General features: G+C 48.3%; 1 protein-coding gene across 1 annotated transcript; it reads left to right on the top strand.

Annotated features, from left to right (window-relative positions):
• Positions 1-1,420: 1,420 nt before the first annotated feature.
• tmem147 (transmembrane protein 147) lies at positions 1,421-10,586 on the top strand. Its single transcript, XM_080183740.1, has 7 exons — positions 1,421-1,635; positions 2,591-2,660; positions 3,048-3,113; positions 3,857-3,993; positions 5,100-5,184; positions 6,615-6,736; positions 7,799-10,586. The coding sequence occupies exons 1-7, from the start codon at positions 1,559-1,561 to the stop codon at positions 7,917-7,919; spliced, it is 678 nt and encodes a 225-aa protein (XP_080039866.1). The 5' UTR covers positions 1,421-1,558; the 3' UTR covers positions 7,920-10,586.
• Positions 10,587-17,118: the final 6,532 nt, after the last annotated feature.

Here is a 17,118-nt window from a genome sequence, read left to right as displayed (position 1 = left end):
GGGATGATTCTCATTTTCGTCTTTTTTTTTATATTTGATTGTTTTGAATGAAGATTGATATTTTGATGTAACTGTGAGGTTAGTTGGTGAAGATTAGCCAAGTGTTCATGTTTTTAAACATGACTAAGTGTGCTTTTAGCTATTTACGTACAAATTAAGAATGGTTCTTGACCTGGATCTGAGTCATTGTTGAGAATCCTCTTTGTCTCTCCAAGTTTAACTGTTAATGTTAATAGAAATTGCAGAAAATACCTGAGCTTACACTTCCTAACTTTCACCGACAAACACACCCAAATCCCTTTGAACATCAACATTTACAAGTTCCGCACCATTTAAAATAAATATTCTGCTTTTCCATGCTTACCACCAATTGAATAACTACACATTTCACACATTATATTCCATTGGCATCTTATTGTCCACACACTTAACCGTTCGGTATCCTCCGCATAGCTTACCTCCCTAGCTTTTCATTCACAAACCAAGATACGTTACTCTGTCTCTGCCATCAAAGTCTGTGGATAATTCTCCGTGTCTGTGTGGGTTTCCTCCGGCTGCTCCTGTTTTCTCCCGCAGTCCAAAGATGTGCAGGTTAGGTGGATTGGCCAGGGTAAATGTTTAGGTTAGGTGGATTGGCCTTGGAAATATGAGAGGTTACAGGGATAGGGTGGGGGAGAGAGCCTGGGTAAGATGTTCTGTTGGAGCTTTTGGCCTTTGACGAAGGGTTATCCAGACTCGAAATGCTGGCTCCTTTCACTCCCCACAGACGCTGTCAGACCTGCTGGGATTATCCAGCATTATCTGTTAATGTTTCAGATTCCAGCAATAATTTGCCTTACTCCTTTGGAGAGCCAGTGCAGACTCAATGGGCCAAAGGGCCTGTTCCTGCGCTGTTGGGGTTGTAGAGTTGTGTGATGCTCCATAGGGTAAGGGGAATGGATATGTTGGGTTTACAGCTGTGTGGAGATGCTCCATTGGGTAAGGGGAATGGATATGTTGGGTTTACATTCTTTCTCTTGGGACTTTGATTCCCACTGGGCCAAATGATAATGACAAGAGTCTGGCGCATGCGCGCCTGAGGGCCGGAACCTTTGTGAGGGGGACCGGAAGCAGTGTAACACTGGGGCTGTGAGGGGAACAGGAAGCAATATAACACTGGGGCTGTGAGGGGAACCAGTAGCAGTGTAACACTGGGGCTGTGAGGGGAACCAGTAGCAGTGTAACACTGGGGCTGTGAGGGGAACCAGTAGCAGTGTAACACAGTGGGAGACCGGAAGCAGTATTACCCGGGACAGAGAGGGGTACCGGAAGCAGTGTTACCCGGGGCAGAGAGGGGATCTGGAAGCAGTGTTACCCGGAGGAGGGAGGGGGACCGGAAGCAGTGTTACCCGGGGCAGAGAGGGGAACTGGAAGCAGTGTTACCCGGAGGAGGGAGGGGCACCGGAAGCAGTGTTACCCAGAGGAGGGAGGGGAACCGGGTTTCGGTGCGGGGCGGCGGGCAGTATCTGGGCCTGGGCCGAGCGGAGGGAGCTACTCATCCCGCCCGGCTCCTACCGCCATGACTCTCTTCCACTTCGGCAACTGCTTCGCGCTGGCTTATTTCCCTTATTTCATCGCTTACAAGTGCACGGGGCTGTGAGTACATGGGGTGGGGGTGGGGGTGAGGGTGGGTGTAGGTGTGTGGTAGGGTGTGTGGTAGGGTGAGGGTGGGTTGGGGGTGAGGTGGGGTCCGTCTCCTCCCCTTCCCCCCGGCGATGTCGGAGCCTCATCAGCATCGCGACCCTCACGCGCTGAGGTCAAATGCCTCATTAGCATAACGGTCCTTGGGACCGCGTGCCCTCATTTACGTAATGGTTGCCTGCTCATTAGCGTGGCGCATGCATAATTAATGAGACTCTGAACAGAGCCCCGCCCTCTCGCCAATCGTCGGGGACGAGGTGGGAAGAAAATGAATTGGCCTCAGGACCCCCCCCCCCCCCCCCCCATCAATTGGATTCAGTATCCCCCCCCTCCCCCGCCATCCATTGGCCTCAGGACCTCCTCGTTTCACCGCACCCCCCCCCCCCCCCCGCATCAATGGGCTTCAGTGTCTCTCTCACTGACCCCCCCCCGTAACCTTCTGTCCCTGTGTAACAGGCTCGAGGGGCTGAATGGGGCCTCCTCCTGTTCCTGTGTAACAGGCTCGAGGGGCTGAATGGCCTCCTCCTGTTCCTGTGTAACAGGCTCGAGGGGCTGAATGGCCTCCTCCTGTTCCTGTGTAACAGGCTCGAGGGGCTGAATGGCCTCCTCCTGTTCCTGTGTAACAGGCTCGAGGGGCTGAATGGGGCCTCCTCCTGTCCCTGTGTAACAGGCTCAAGGGGCTGAATGGCCTCCTCCTGTTCCTGTGTAACAGGCTCGAGGGGCTGAATGGGGCCTCCTCCTGTCCCTGTGTAACAGGCTCGAGGGGCTGAATGGGGCCTCCTCCTGTCCCTGTGTAACAGGCTCGAGGGGCTGAATGGGGCCTCCTCCTGTCCCTGTGTAACAGGCTCGAGGGGCTGAATGGTGTGCTGTTTCCCGATGCTGTGTCTGACGCTGATGTTGTGTGTTCCAGGTCTGAGTACAATGCTTTCTGGAGGTGTGTGCAGGCTGGTGCTACCTACCTGTTTGTGCAACTCTGCAAGGTAAAACCCTGAACCCCCTTCTCCATCTCAGATCAGAACTTCTGTTATAGTCGGCTTACCCCCGGACTCTTGTGAAAGGACGGGAGGCCATCAGTGGAGTGCCATGGAGATTCTGGGGCAGAATCGGGGAGCAGTGGGAGGAGTTTGGGGGTCCCAGGGCAGGGGAGGGAATCGGGGAGCAGTGGGAGGGTTTTGGGGGTCCCAGGGCAGGGGAAGGAATCGGGGAGCAGTGGGAGGGGTTTGGGGGTCCCGGGGCAGGGGAAGGAATCGGGGAGCAGTGGGAGGGGTTTGCGGGTGTCGGGGACGAGCGAGGGGGGACATGGGGGGTTGCTTGTTGGGAATCTGTGTTGCTCTGTTAAGCCTTGTTTTTTGTCTCTCTCTTCCCAGATGTTATTCCTCGCCACATTCTTCCCCACCTGGGACGCCTCTGTGGGTGTTTACGATTTCATTGGGGTAAGTCTAGAATCAAACAGGTCAACTGAGAGGGGCAGGTTTAACATGTCTCCCCTCCCCTCCCCCAGCCCAGCCCAGAGTGACCACCGCACACTCGCTGTGGAGACAGAGTCCTGCCTTCACAGTGAGAATAACCTCCATTGTGTAGTGTGGCACTATCACCGTGTTAAATCAGACAGACTTCAAACCGATCGAGCAACTCCAGACTGGACATCCATGAGGCGCTGTGGGCCATCAGCAGTGGGGCTGTACTCCACAATCTGTAACCTCATGGCCCAGTATATCCCCCACTCCACCATTACCATCAAGCCAGGGGATTAACCCTGCTTCAATGGAGAGTGCAGGAGGTTATGCTGGGAGCAGCACCAGGCAGACCTAAACATGAGGTGTCAACCTGGTGAAGCTACAAAACAGGACTACTTACATTCCAACGGATTGGATCGAAGCTCTGCAGTCCTTCCACATCCAGTCGAGAATGATGGTGGACAATTAAACAACTCACTGGAGGAGGAGGCTCCACAAATATCCCCATCCTCAATGACGGAGGAGTCCAGCACATCAGTGTGAAAGATAAATCTTCAGGCAGAAGTGCTGAGTGTGTGATCCATCTTGCCTTCCTCCAGTGGCCCCCAGAGAGGGGTGGAGAGGTTTTGGGAGTTAATTCCAGAGCCCAGGAAGGTGGGAAGACCGGAGCAGGGAATGTGGAAGTTAATGAGGGTTTATATTTTCTGTATTGTGGCCAGGAGTGTATGAAATCGACAGTGGACCTGGCCGACTTGGTGGGACTTCACTTGGTGATGTCAAAGAACGCGGGAAAAGGGGAATACAAGATCATGGTGGCAGCGATGGGCTGGTCCACTGCAGAACTCATCATGTCCAGGTGAGGAGAGAGCCCCAGAGTTGCTGCAGGCTCAGGCTTCCCCTGTCCCGTCCCAAAGATCGCTGGCTGCTCCCCCTGTCCCGTCCCAACACCCCCCCCCCCCCCCCCCCCCCCGGCAACACCACCGGCCAACCATCCCCCATCCCAAACGCTGCTGGCCAATCCCCCCTCCCCAACCCCCAATCCCCCTGTCTTGTCCCAAACAGTGCTGCCAACCACCCCCCCGCGCCCCCATCCCAAACACCGACCCCCCCACCCCCACCCCACCCCAGTCCCATATGTCACCGGCCAACTCCTCCCCCCCATCCCACACACGCCCCCGCCCCCGCCCCCCCCATCCCACAGCAACAGTGTTCCCACCTCAACACGAGGAGTCCGTGGACCGTGTCTACGTTTTGTGTTATAGATTGCACTCCCTTTTTGATTTTCTGAAGAACCTTTTATTGATGTTCTGTTTGCATTTCAGTCCCACGCTCCTGATCTACGGACACCCGGTGTGGAGAGGGGAGGGTCGGGATGCCGATCTCCTCGTGAACCTGCTCCTGGGCCTGGCGAAACGCGCCATCAACAGGTCCAGGCAGCGGGCGATCAACAGGGCCATCCATCCCAACTGCCTGCCCCTCTACCACGGCTACGTTCGCGGCCGGGTGTCCCTGGAGAGGGAGCACACGGTGTCCACGGGCTCAGTCGAGGCCTTCCGTGCCCGTTGGGCACCGCAGGGGCTGAGGTGCCTTATAGACCCCGACAATCACATTTTGATTTGACGTGTCTTAAGTTTCCTTTGCACTTTTTGTTTCTGTTCGGGCTGTTCCCCTTTCCTTTTGGGGAGCTGCCCCCTTTTTCTTTGTCCTAATGTAAGTTAAGTTTGTTTACTTGGTTGACCCGAAAGACTCACCCCAACCCCCCTCTCCCTGTCCCAAACACCGCCCCCACCATTTGGGACTGGGGGTGGGGGGAGCAGTGTTTGAGAGGGGGGTTGCTGTTTGAGACAGTGTCTGGCAGTGGGGGTGCTGAGGGGATGGTGGGACGGGGCTGCTGTCGGGGACAGGGAGAGTTATCCAGTTGGTGTATTCTGGTTTTTTCATCCCCTTTCCTCTTTTTTCCAGGTGTATCCCCCTCTGGGTTGGTGCCAGAGGAATCGAGTTTGACTGGAAATACATTCAGATGAGCTTTGACTCCAACATCAGTCTGGTAAAGAACATCGCTCACGCTGTGCTCTCTCATTTTCACTCCAAAACCCCCTCTGTTGTTTCTGCTTATTCTCCCTGGCCTCACTCTGAGATAATTCCATCTGGTCCCAGTCTCTCTCTCAAGCCTCTCAGCATCTACCCTGTCAAGCGTCAGGTTAGAAAGTCCAAAGTGTTTTCTGAAGCCCACCTGAACCATAAGTTTTGAATGTGGTGAGGATAAACATGAGATGCTTCACTTCAGATATGATTCAAGTGACCCATGAGGGAGCTTTTATCAAACACAGTTTATTTAAGAATATAGTTAACATGTATAGTAAGAAAATTAACAAGAACTTTTATCGATTACAGACAGGAAACAAAATAGCCACTATAAGGTATAACTCTTAATACATCTAATGATGTTCCAATTAAAACCAAAACCCATTGACAAAACCCTTTAAACAGGTTTATCATTGCACAGGCTAAAGCTCACGAGATACTGGAATCCGATTCCCTGGGTTGAATGCTGATTTCAAATAATCTTGAAAACTCAGAGCAGCCTGCAGCTGTCAGCTCCCCAAAACCAGATTCTTTACTGCAGCATGGTGAGAAGCTGTGCTTTCAGCTAACTGGTAAAACTTTCAAAGCAAAACAGAAAGACTTCTTTTCCAGCTTGCTTCAAAGACTGCCACTAACCTTGTAGCCAAAACAAAACTGAAAGCTCAAACATTTCACTCACCTGACCTCCCAGGTTTTTTTTCTCCTTCTAGCAATGACACCATCCAAGGCTGTGACTGTAATTTTAAAAAAACCTCTTAAAGTACACTAACGTCACACTAGCCCCCTGAGAATCCGACATGTCTCAGTAAGGTCACCTCTCGTTCCTCTAAGTTCAATCGCATGATTTAATTTAACGACGGAATTGTCAATTGGTGCACCCCACCCCGAGAACGAGTTTGATCGACACACCAACCACAAACACTCACTCCCTCCACCCCCAACACACAGTGACAGCCGTGTGTACCATCTACAAGATGCACTGCAGCAACTCACCAAGGCTCCTTCCAAACCCACCACCCCTACCATCTAGAAGGACAAGGGCAGCAGATACCTGGGAACACCCCCACCTGGAGGTTCCCCTCCGAGTCACTCACCACCCCGACTTGGAAATATATCGGCCGTTCCTTCACTGTCGCTGGGGTCAAAATCCTGGAACTCCCTCCCTAACAGCACTGTGGGTGTACCTACACCACACGGGGACTGCAGCGGGTTCAAGATGGCAGCTCACCCCCCGCAAGTAGTAATTAGGGATGGGGGGGTTAAATGCTTAGCTTGGCCAGTGACACACACAACCTGTGATAGAATCGATTGAAAAACAGCTGCTGCTTTATCTTTGAGTGAACCTGCTCCCTATGTGAATTTACTGCTTTCTTCCCCACCCCCCTCTTCCAGGTTCATTACATCACCATGGCTGGGCTGGTGTGGATGTTCTCACGATATGACCTCCCAAGACACTATCGTCTGCCCATCGCCATTCTCCTGGGTCTCAGTGTCTACAAAGCCTTCCTCATGGAGTAAGTCTGTGTGCAGATTAACCCTGCCAGTGCAAACCCTGTGCCTGCATGTCCTTTGTGTGTGTGTGCGCATGCATGCATGTGGGGAGAGGGAGAGAGAGGGGTGTGCATTTGGGAGAACGGGGTGGTGTTTGTATGATTTGATTTATTATTGTCACATGTATTGGGATAAAATGAAAAGTATTGTTTCTTGCGCGCCATACAAAGCATACCATTCATTGAGTACAGAGGGGAGAAGGAGAGGGTGTAGAACATAGCATTACAATCATACAGACTATGGGTATAGAGAAAGAGCAACTTAATGCGAGGTAGGTCCATTCAAAAGTCTGACAGCAGCAGGGAAGAAGCTGTTCTTGAGTCGGTCGGTGCGTGACCTCAGACTTTCGTCTTTTTTTCCTGAAGGAAGAAGGTGGAAGAGAGAATATCTGGGGTGCGTAGGGTCCTTAATTATGCTGGCTGCTTTGCCAAGGCAGCGGGAAGTGTAGACAGAGTCAGTGGATGGGAGGCTGGTTTGTGTGATGGATTGGGCTACATTCATGGCCTTTTGTAGTTCCTTGTGGTCTTGGGCAGAGCAGGAGCCCATACCGAGTTGTGATACAACCAGAAAGAATGTTTTCTATGGTGCATCTGTAAAAGTTGATGAGTTGTAGCTGACACGCCAAATTTCCTTAGTCTTCTGAGAAAGTAGAGGTGTTGGTGGGGCTTTCTTAACTATAGTGTCGGCACAGGGGAGACCAGGACAGGTTGTTGGTGATTTGAACACCTAAGAACTTGAAGCTCTCGACCCTTTCTACTTCATCTCCATTGATGTAGACGGGCATGTTCTCCGCTACACTTCCTGAAGTCAATGTCAATCCTTCTCTTTGTTGACATTGAGGGCCAGATTATTGTGCGGGGGGAGGGGTTTACCCCATACAAGGACAGGATCAGAGTGAGCCAGACTGATCCCCTAGACGCTCTGTTGCAGCCACTCAGTGTTGGCACTGTAAGCAGATGTTTCTATTGTTGACTGACCCCATTTTATCTGTGCCTCTCTCTCCACACCCCCCTCTCTCTCCACAGGTCCTTTGTCCATGTGTTGTTGTTGGGCAGTTGGACTGCGCTGCTGATCAAAGCTATGGTGACTGGGGCCATTTCTCTCAGCTCCTTGGTCCTGTACATCAACCTGGTACACAGCAACTGAGGCAGAATGGAGTGCCGGCGAGGGAGGGGTCTGGCGGACTTTGGGAGGGGAGGTATTTTCCCAGGAATGGACGGATAATTGCAGAGACAGTGTTGGTGTGAGTGGACCCTGAGCAGTGCTGATGCTATCCTGAAAGAGGGGGGTCTGTCCCCTTGCTAACCCACTTCTTTTCTCCAGTGAGCTGCCAGTGTGACACCCCTCATCACCCTGCCATACCCGCCTCTCTGAGACAGGATTGCTTCCCACTGTGTGGCAGCAGCTGGTGACGGGGGCCCCAATTGGTGGCAATGCGGGGGATTCTCGGGGCTAGTCCCCCACAATGGGGTGAGATCTGTTTGCCATGGAAACCGTCAGAAACTCCCCCGGCGACTGACAGCGAGAACTCCTGCCACATGCAAGGTCTGTCCGTACCCTTCACTGAGAATCGATTCCACACCAATAAAACATTTCCAATTACTGAGCAGAGTTGGGATTCTGTGACTTCCACAGAACTGGCAAACAACACAGACGTAGGAGGAGGCCATTCAGCCCACAGAGTGCGTGCTGATACGGACCGCTGAACTGGACATGGTGCGCTTAACACAGTGAAAAACTGAAAGGCATCAACTCATCAACATTATGGCAAATTAAATCCAACAGCAGTCTGTCAGTTCTATTCTGGCCTTTGCTGGATATTGGGAATCTCAGTGGGATGGAGGAGCAGAGGGATCGGGGAACAGATTGGGGAAAAAAAATCACTCGGACAGCGTCACAAGGGTAACAGCACCCGTACCCCTCGGTTAGACCCACACTCAGAGCACTGTGCACGGTTCCGGTCTCCTTATCCCTCGGTTAGACCCACGCTCAGAGCACTGTGCACAGTTCCAGTCTCCGTACCCCTCGGTTAGACCCACACTCGGAGCACTGTGCACAGTTCCGGTCTCCATATCCCTCAGTTAGACTCACACTCGGAGCACTGTGCACAGTTCCAGTCTTCATATCCCTAAGTTAGACCCACACTCGGAGCACCGTGCCCAGTTCTGCTCTCTGTATTCCCTCGGTTAGACCCACACTTGGAGCACTGTGCACAGTTCCGGTCTCCATATCCCTCGGTAAGACCCACACTCGGGGTACTGTGCACAGTTCCAGTCTCCATATCCCTTAATTAGACCCACACTCGGAGCACTGTGCACAGTTCCACTCTCCATATCCCTCGGTTAGACCCACACTCGGAGCACTGTGCACAGTTCCAGTCTCCATATCCCTCGGTTAGACCCACACTCGGAGCACTGTGCACAGTTCCAGTCTCCATATCCCTCGGTTAGACCCACACTCGGAGCACTGTGCACAGTTCCGGTCTCCATATCCCTCGGTTAGACCCACACTCAGAGCACTGTGCACAGTTCTGGTCTCCATATCCCTCGGTTAGACCCACACTCGGGGTACTGTGCACAGTTCCAGTCTCCATATCCCTCGGTTAGACCCACACTTGGAGCACTGTGCACAGTTCTGCTCTCCATATCCCTCGGTTGGACCCACACTCGGAGCACTGTGCACAGTTCCGGTCTCCGTACCCCTCGGTTACGTCACATGTTATGAAGTGGAGGTTGCTCCTCTCTCTCAGAGCTGACAACCACTGGAACAGGCGTACCTCGCCTCATAATCTGTTAAAGTGTGTGTGTGAAGGGATATGTTCGATTCTTCAGTTAAATCTGAATAACTCCCTGAGAGTCTCTCTGTAAAATCAACAAGTAACACTTTATTTATATAACTCAGTGAACAGGTTAACTAAACTATTAACAAACTGAATCAAACACCATTCTAATGGACTGCTGTTCAGAGAAATACAATTCCCACTCATTAACAACAAAAACAGAATTTCGTCACTCTCTAAATTACAACCAGGTTTTGTGTCTTTGCGAATATTCTATTTTCTCAGTTCTTTTCTTTCTGGACTTTATTTTTGTTTCCTATCTTTGATATCTTCGCCACCAGATGAGGCTTTGACCTAAGGCATACATGAGCCTGTTACCCTGAAAGACGGCTGTTGCTGTCTCTGCCTATTGTCCCACTCTGTTCTTTTATACCCTTGATGACAAATCCACATCCCCACAATAGGATTCGTTCTTACATTACCAAAACATTAAATTTAAATTTAAATCTAATCGGTTGCTGTTATCCAAGGGCCTCATTTAAATTGATTGGTTAAATTCAAAAGCCTGTTATGAGTCAAATGTTGAAGCCTGTTACCTAGGCAATCCTGCTGCCTAGCCCATTGAGATAATGTCTCAGTCTGACTCCCCATGCACTGTACCTTTTTTCTTAACTCTAAGTAGAGAAAAAGCACCACCTTTTAAAGGGACTGCGCACTGTTTGCCATTCTAGCATTTTACTCAACTTTGCAACCCCTCCCCTTTAAGAAAACAGTGAGCTATCATCATTAAAAAGATGGTCTCTTTTAAACTCACAAAGCATCCGCAATAACACTTTTGCAATTTGCAACATGAACAACCTGTAAATTAAATGCTTGTAACATAAAACTCCAACGAAATAATCTGATGTTCTTGTCGTTAAATCTTTCCAGAAATGTCGAAGGATTGGTATACACAATCATCTCTGATGCATTGTTTGCAATGTAAACATTAAAATGCTGTAAGGCCATTATTAAACTCAATAACTCCTTTTCAATTGTGGAATATTTTGTCTGGTAGACTTTGAGTTTCTTTGAAAAATAACTGATTGGCCTTTCAATCATCCTGTAACAACACAGCTCCAACCCCTACATCGCTGGTGGTTTAAAGAATTTCAAATATTCAGTGTAACTAAAACAGGTGTGGGTAACCCTGATTTTAAACTCTCAAACACCTCCTGGCATTGTCCACCCAAATTTCATGTTCTTTTAAACAATCTGTCAGTAGTGCCAGTTGCTGTTTGTACAAATTCCCCGTAGAATCTGCTCAGTGCTAAAAATTGCAGCACTTCCTCCTTCGATGATGGTCTTGGAAATTCCTCGATGGCCTTCGTCTTCACATTTCTCAATGTCATCTGTCCGTATCCAACAGTGTGTCTGAAGAATATCACTTCTGCCTTTTTCAAATTCTGTCTTAGCCAAATTTATGACCAACTTTATCTTCCTACGGAAGGTAAATGCTTCATGTGGTCTTTCCATGAATGACTAAAGATCACTCGTCATCTATGTAGGCAGCACAATTAGCCGATCAAGCAACAACTCTTCATAAGCCTTTGAAAAGTATCAGGTGTGTTATCCATCCCAAAGGATTGGCTTTAAATTGATACAAAGAACAAAAACAGCCTGCGCCGCCATCTCAACACCACCAGTCCCCCTCTTCACCCACGACCCTTGGGGTTACAAAGGCAGAAACTTCTTTTGCTCCGTCTCACAAAGGTACTGACCATAACCACGAAGTCAGCACAACTTTGTGATGTAAGTAGCTTGTCTGACTTTTCCCACACAATCCTCCAGTCTTGGAATTGGGTATGTGTCAGATTTAGCCGCTGCATTGACCTTTCAATAATCTACACAGAATCGTTGAGTACCGTCAGGTTGGGAACCAACACGATCGGCGAACTCCACTCGCTTTGACTCGACTCCATGATGTCATCTTGTAGCATCGCTTCTACTTCCTCCTGTACCTGCGCTGCTCTGAGAGGATTGAGCCAATAGGGGTGTTGTTTTATCGGAACAGCATTCCCTATATCAACCACATGTACTATATCATTAATCCTCCCCATTCTATGTCCACATAGGCCCTCACAGCTCTGTAACAAGTCTTTCAATTCAGTTCTCTGTATCTGGGACAGAGAGCTCACTACTCTATTCCATTCCTTGAGGATTTCTTCATTATTCAGTTTATTCTGAGGTACGTCAAAATCCACATCATCTGGACTGGATTCCTCACTCTGAGTAGTAGTAATTAATACCGGTTTTTCTGGTTCCCTTTCCCTGTCGTACTGTTTTAGTAAGTTCCCATGACATAGCCTATACATTTTTTTCCTATCTGACATCTTTAGCAGATAATTCATCTGACTGAACAACTTCTCAATCTGATAGGGATTACCAAACCTCGCTCTTAAGGGATCTCCAACTACTGGTAAATGCACCAACACTTTACCCCCACGGACAAACATATCGATTTTAGATTTCTTATCTGCTCCTTGTTTCGTTAGGTGCTGGGCCACCTTCAGATGTTATCTAGCTAATTCACCCGCTCTGTTCAATCTTTCTCTCAGCTCAGATACAGAATCCAATTGTGAGATCTCTGCCCTCAGACCTACCAACTTCTCCTTAAAGCCCCTCTTGTTTCATGTCCCAATATCAGCTCAAATGGAGTAAACTGAATCGATTTATTTGGAGAATCACTAATAGTAAATAATATAAAGGGGATATCTTTGCCCCAATCATTTGGGTAATCCTGGCAATAAACCCTCAACACGGTCTTTAGGGTCTGACCTTTCCAATGCTCCCTGGGATTCAGGGTCACACTCGGCGTAAAGTATCTGAGTCTAAACTATCTGTGACCTCCTTAAATAATTTGGCAGTAAATTTGGACCCTTGGTCTGACTGAATCTCCCTGGCTAATCCGTAATGGGTAAAGAAACAAGCAACTCCTCCACAGCCTACTTTGCCTTAACCTTCCACAATGGAATTGCCTCTGGAAACCCGTTAGACACATCCATTACGGTTCGCAAATATTGCTTCCCACTTCTGGTTTTAGGGAGGTGACCTATACAATCAATGATAACCCAGTAAAAGGTTCTTTGCGTGGGAATTGTTATTAAGGGTACAGGTTTTATCACAGCCCTTGGCTTACTGACCATCTGGTACGTGTGACAGGCACGGCAAAATTCAACCACATCTTTATATAAACCAAGCCAATAAAAATGCTTCTGTATCTGAGCCTGAGTCCTCCTGACTCCTGGATGACCTCCTACAGGTAATCCATGTGCTACCTGTAATACTTCCTGTCTGTATTCCACCACCAACACAATCTGGTGAACTTCCGCCCATTTCTCATCTGCACTAACCTGCCAAGGTCTCCGTGTCCATATTAATATTTTATCCTTAAGGTAATAGCATTCCGGAACACGCACTGATTCCTTTTCCTTACACACTTTGTGATCTCAATCCTTTATTGCCTCGTTTTTCTGTTGTAATACCAGTAATCTGTCAGGACTAAACACCTCTGCCTGATTAGGTTTTTCCTTTACCATCTCATCAAACAGTGTGCCAGCTAACTGGACCTCAACTCCTTCATCTTTCTCCTTTATGCTCCCTGTTTTAACTCATGGCTCTGGGATCCTGTCACCACCCAGCCTGGAAAAATTCCAGAGGATTTTTCTTTTAACTCCTCAGTTCCCTGGTTTTCTTCTGGCTTTTCCACTACAATGGGCATCACTCCCACCTGTGATCCAGCTATCTCATTTCCAAGGATAAACTGTATTCCTGGAGTAGCTAAGTTTTCCATCACTCCCACTATCACTTCTCCAGATCGGACTTTCCAGCCTGATTTTACACAGGGGAACACTATTCTCTGTCTATTTATTTCAGATTACCCCTCTCTCTCAGACAATATTTCAGAAAGAGTGTAAATATTTTCATCTCTTACTATTAAAGACAGACCAACTCCCGTATCTCTCAATATTTTAACTTCTTTACCTACTCCCCGGGCTCTACCTGAGGAAACCTTACCCACGCAGGTGATGTCTTTAAAAAGATCGGGCACTATCTTAGTATCCAGCTCATACCTAGACTGTGCATTCTCCTTCAGTTTCTCAACCTCGCTCGAGATTTTCTTCACTGTTTTAACTAATCCCATTGGTTTACATCTTTTACTGCATTCTTTCTCCCAGCGCATTTCTTAAATCACCAACACTGTGACTTTGTACGTCCAACCTTATCCCAGTTAAAACACCTGAGGTCTTTCATCTCTTTACCACCCTCTTGGGTTTCTTTTTCCACAGGTGGTAAACTGTTCCCAGGGTGATCTGCTGGTTTTTCATCGCAGGACCTCCATTTCTCCCAATTTCAATCCCTCATGGAATAAAATTGCTGTCGGAAGCTAGGTTTCAATTGATACACCTATGTGTATTCATCTGCCATCTCTGCAGCTCTTCTCGCTGTTTGAACTTTCTGTTCCTGAATGTGAGTTCTTATCACTCCTGGGAGTGAGTTTTCAAAACTCCTCCAGCAGAATAATATCTCTAAGGGCCTCATTGGTCTTTTTTATGTTAAATCCTGTCACCCACCTATTGAAGTTGCTCTGCTCAATTCTTTCAAACTCAATATATGTCTGACCTGGTTCCTTCCTTACATTTCTGATACCAATTCTGGTACCAATTCGTAAGCACTCAGAACCACCGTCTTTACTTCTTATTTTCCTGACACCTCCTCTGACAGCACTACAAACACCTCAGTAGCCCTGCCTACCAACTTGGTCAGAATTAACATTACCCACACCTCCTCTGGCCATTTCAACTCTGTAGCCAATTTCTCAAAGGAAATGAAAAAGGCTTCTGCGTCTTTTACATCAAATTTTGGTAATGTTTGGAAATACTTGTGTATATATCCCTACGCTGAGCTTGCTCTTCTAATTTCATTTCTATCATTTGAAGTCCTTTTGCTTCAACTTCTAACTTCATCCTTTCCGACTCAAAATCTTTCCCTTTTTCTTCTGCTAAGGCCTTCTTCTCTCTCTTTCTCCCCCCCTCTTTCTCTGCCTCTTTCCACTGACTCTTTCCTCTCTCTCTCCATCACTCTTTCTTCTCTCTCTCACCCCCTCTCTTTCCACTCTCCTTTTCCCTCTCTTTCCCCTCCCTCTTTCCTCCCCCTCTCTTTTCTCTTTTTCCAGCTTTTTAAGTTGACTTTCTAACTCCCCTCGTCTCATTTGCAATTTAATTTTTCTAACTCCACTCGACTGTTTCCCTGATGTACCAAAATGCTCGGCTATCTCTGTGACAATTTCAGCTTTCCTGCTTTCCCAGTTTCAAGCCAGTTTGCTAATTCTACAAGTGTCACCTTTATCTGTCTTTCTAAACTTTTCTTGGCAAATCTGGGAAGTATCTTCGACCCCCAGAACCTCTTTAGCAACGTTCAGAGACATTTCCCCACTTTAGATTGAACCGACTAAGCCACTGAAATAATAGATATAAGAACATAAGAAATAGGAGCAGGAGTAGGCCATCTAGCCCTTCGAGCCTGCCCCGCCATTCAATAAGATCATGGCTGATCTGAAGTGGATCAGTTCCACTTTTCCCCCATAACCCTTAATTCCCCTATCAAAAATCTCCCACTTCTTACCAAAGGTTTATTTGAAGATCTCAGACTGTTTAAATCCTGGACTGAGCCCCCAATCTGTTATAAAGGGGAGGCTGATCCTCTCTCTGAGAACTAACACCCAACCCCTCAGAGAGGAATACCTCAGCCCATAATCTGTTAAAGTGAGTGTGTGAAGGAGTACGATCAGCTCTCCAGCAGCCTCTAGTGGTTAAATACAGAATAACTCCCTGAGACAGTGTAAAATCAACAAGTAACACTGTATTTATCTAACTCACAGTGAACAGGTTAACTAAACTATTAACAAACTGAATAAAACACCATTCTAATGGAACACTGTTTAGAGAAATAGAAGTCAGACTCAGTAACAACAAAAATAGAATTTTTAGTCAATCTCTAAATTACAGCCGGGTTTTGTCATCTTCTGTCTTTCTTCTGGTACCTTTGCCATTCAGAAGAGGCTTTGAGCTAAAAGCTATTATCAGTGACAGAGTGGTTGTGGTGTCTCTCTGGAGCTGCGAGCTGTCTCTCTCTAAAGCTGTGAGCTGTGGCAGGTTTTCTTCTCCCATTTGTGGCACTACCCCCCCACCTCCCTAGTCTCTCATACCCCTGATAACAAACCAACATCCCCACGATAGCATTGCTTCTCAGGTTACCAAAACATCAAATATAAATCTAAAAGCTGCTGATAGCTAAGTGCCTACTTTAAACTGATTGGCTAAACTTCAAAAACAGCCTGTTGTCTTGGCAACACTACCGTTTTCCCTTTGTTTCAGTCTGTGTACTCTATATGCACCTGTGTCTCTAAGTACAGTAGAAAACAGCTTTTAAAAGGGAACGACCATTTTACAACTCTGAGCATTTTATAATTTTTTTCCACGAACACCAACTTCACAACAGAAGTTACTGTGAAAATCCCCTAGTCGCCACACTCCGGCACCTGTTCGAATACACTGAGGGAGAATTTAGCATGGCAAATCCAGCATGTCTTTCAGACTGTGGGAGGAAACCGGAGCACCCGGAGGAAACCCATGCAGACACAGGGAGAACATACAAACTCCACAAAGACAATGATGGACGTGAGAGGAAGGTTCTTTACGCAGAGGGTCGTGGGGGTATGGAACGCGCTACCGAGTAGGGTGGTGGAGGCAGGAACGTTGGACTCGTTTAAGGTTCAGTTAGATAGACACATGAGTGAAAAGAGGATGGAGGGTTATGGTAGGGGCTATTAAATGAGGGTTAGAACCTCGGGAGACACCGGAAATGCAGACCTGTAAGTTAACGTTTTTGTCTTTTTATTCCGCAGGTGGAGGTCCACCTCGTTGTCAAACGAGGGGCATGCACACGGTGGGTCGTGCGTGGGCTGCTCTTGGAGGTTCCGGGAGTGGCCTAGTACTTCGTGTCGGTGTGTGTGCTTGATCCTGGACCGGTAGACGGGTGCCGCAACAGCTCGGTGACTAGCACTGCTAGCTGTGCAGATACATGGATTTGGGCCTGTGTCTGTGGGAGTTTGCGCATTCTCCCTGTGGTTGCGTGGGTTTCCTCCGGGCGCTCCGGTTTCCTCCCACACCCCAAAGATGTGCTCTTAGGCTGATTGGTTTACCAAATTGACACTATTCTCCCCTGAATCTGGCTAAGTTAGGGGTTCCATTTGTAGACACGCAGAGTAGAATAGGTGTAGGGTGATGTGGCGGCGCGGGCTCGTTGGGCCGAAGGGCCTGTTTCCCGTGCTGGGTTATTCTTTGTTCTTTGTTGACCCAACCTGGGAATTGAACCCAGGTCACTGACGCTGTGAGGCAGCAGTGCTAACCACTATGTCACCTTGCTGCTGGGAAAAAGTGTATATCGATGAGGGAGGTCTGCTCTTTGACAAGCCCCTGTGTCTAGGCCAGGAAGTAAACGATATTCAGAGACAGGTAATCACAC

The sequence above is a fragment of the Carcharhinus amblyrhynchos genome, unplaced genomic scaffold (genome assembly GCF_965287045.1).
Source record: "Carcharhinus amblyrhynchos unplaced genomic scaffold, sCarAmb.v2.hapA scaffold_399, whole genome shotgun sequence".
Taxonomy (NCBI): Eukaryota; Metazoa; Chordata; class Chondrichthyes; order Carcharhiniformes; family Carcharhinidae; genus Carcharhinus; species Carcharhinus amblyrhynchos.
Note: the sequence above shows the minus strand (reverse complement) of the source record. Positions and strands in the feature narration are given on the sequence as shown.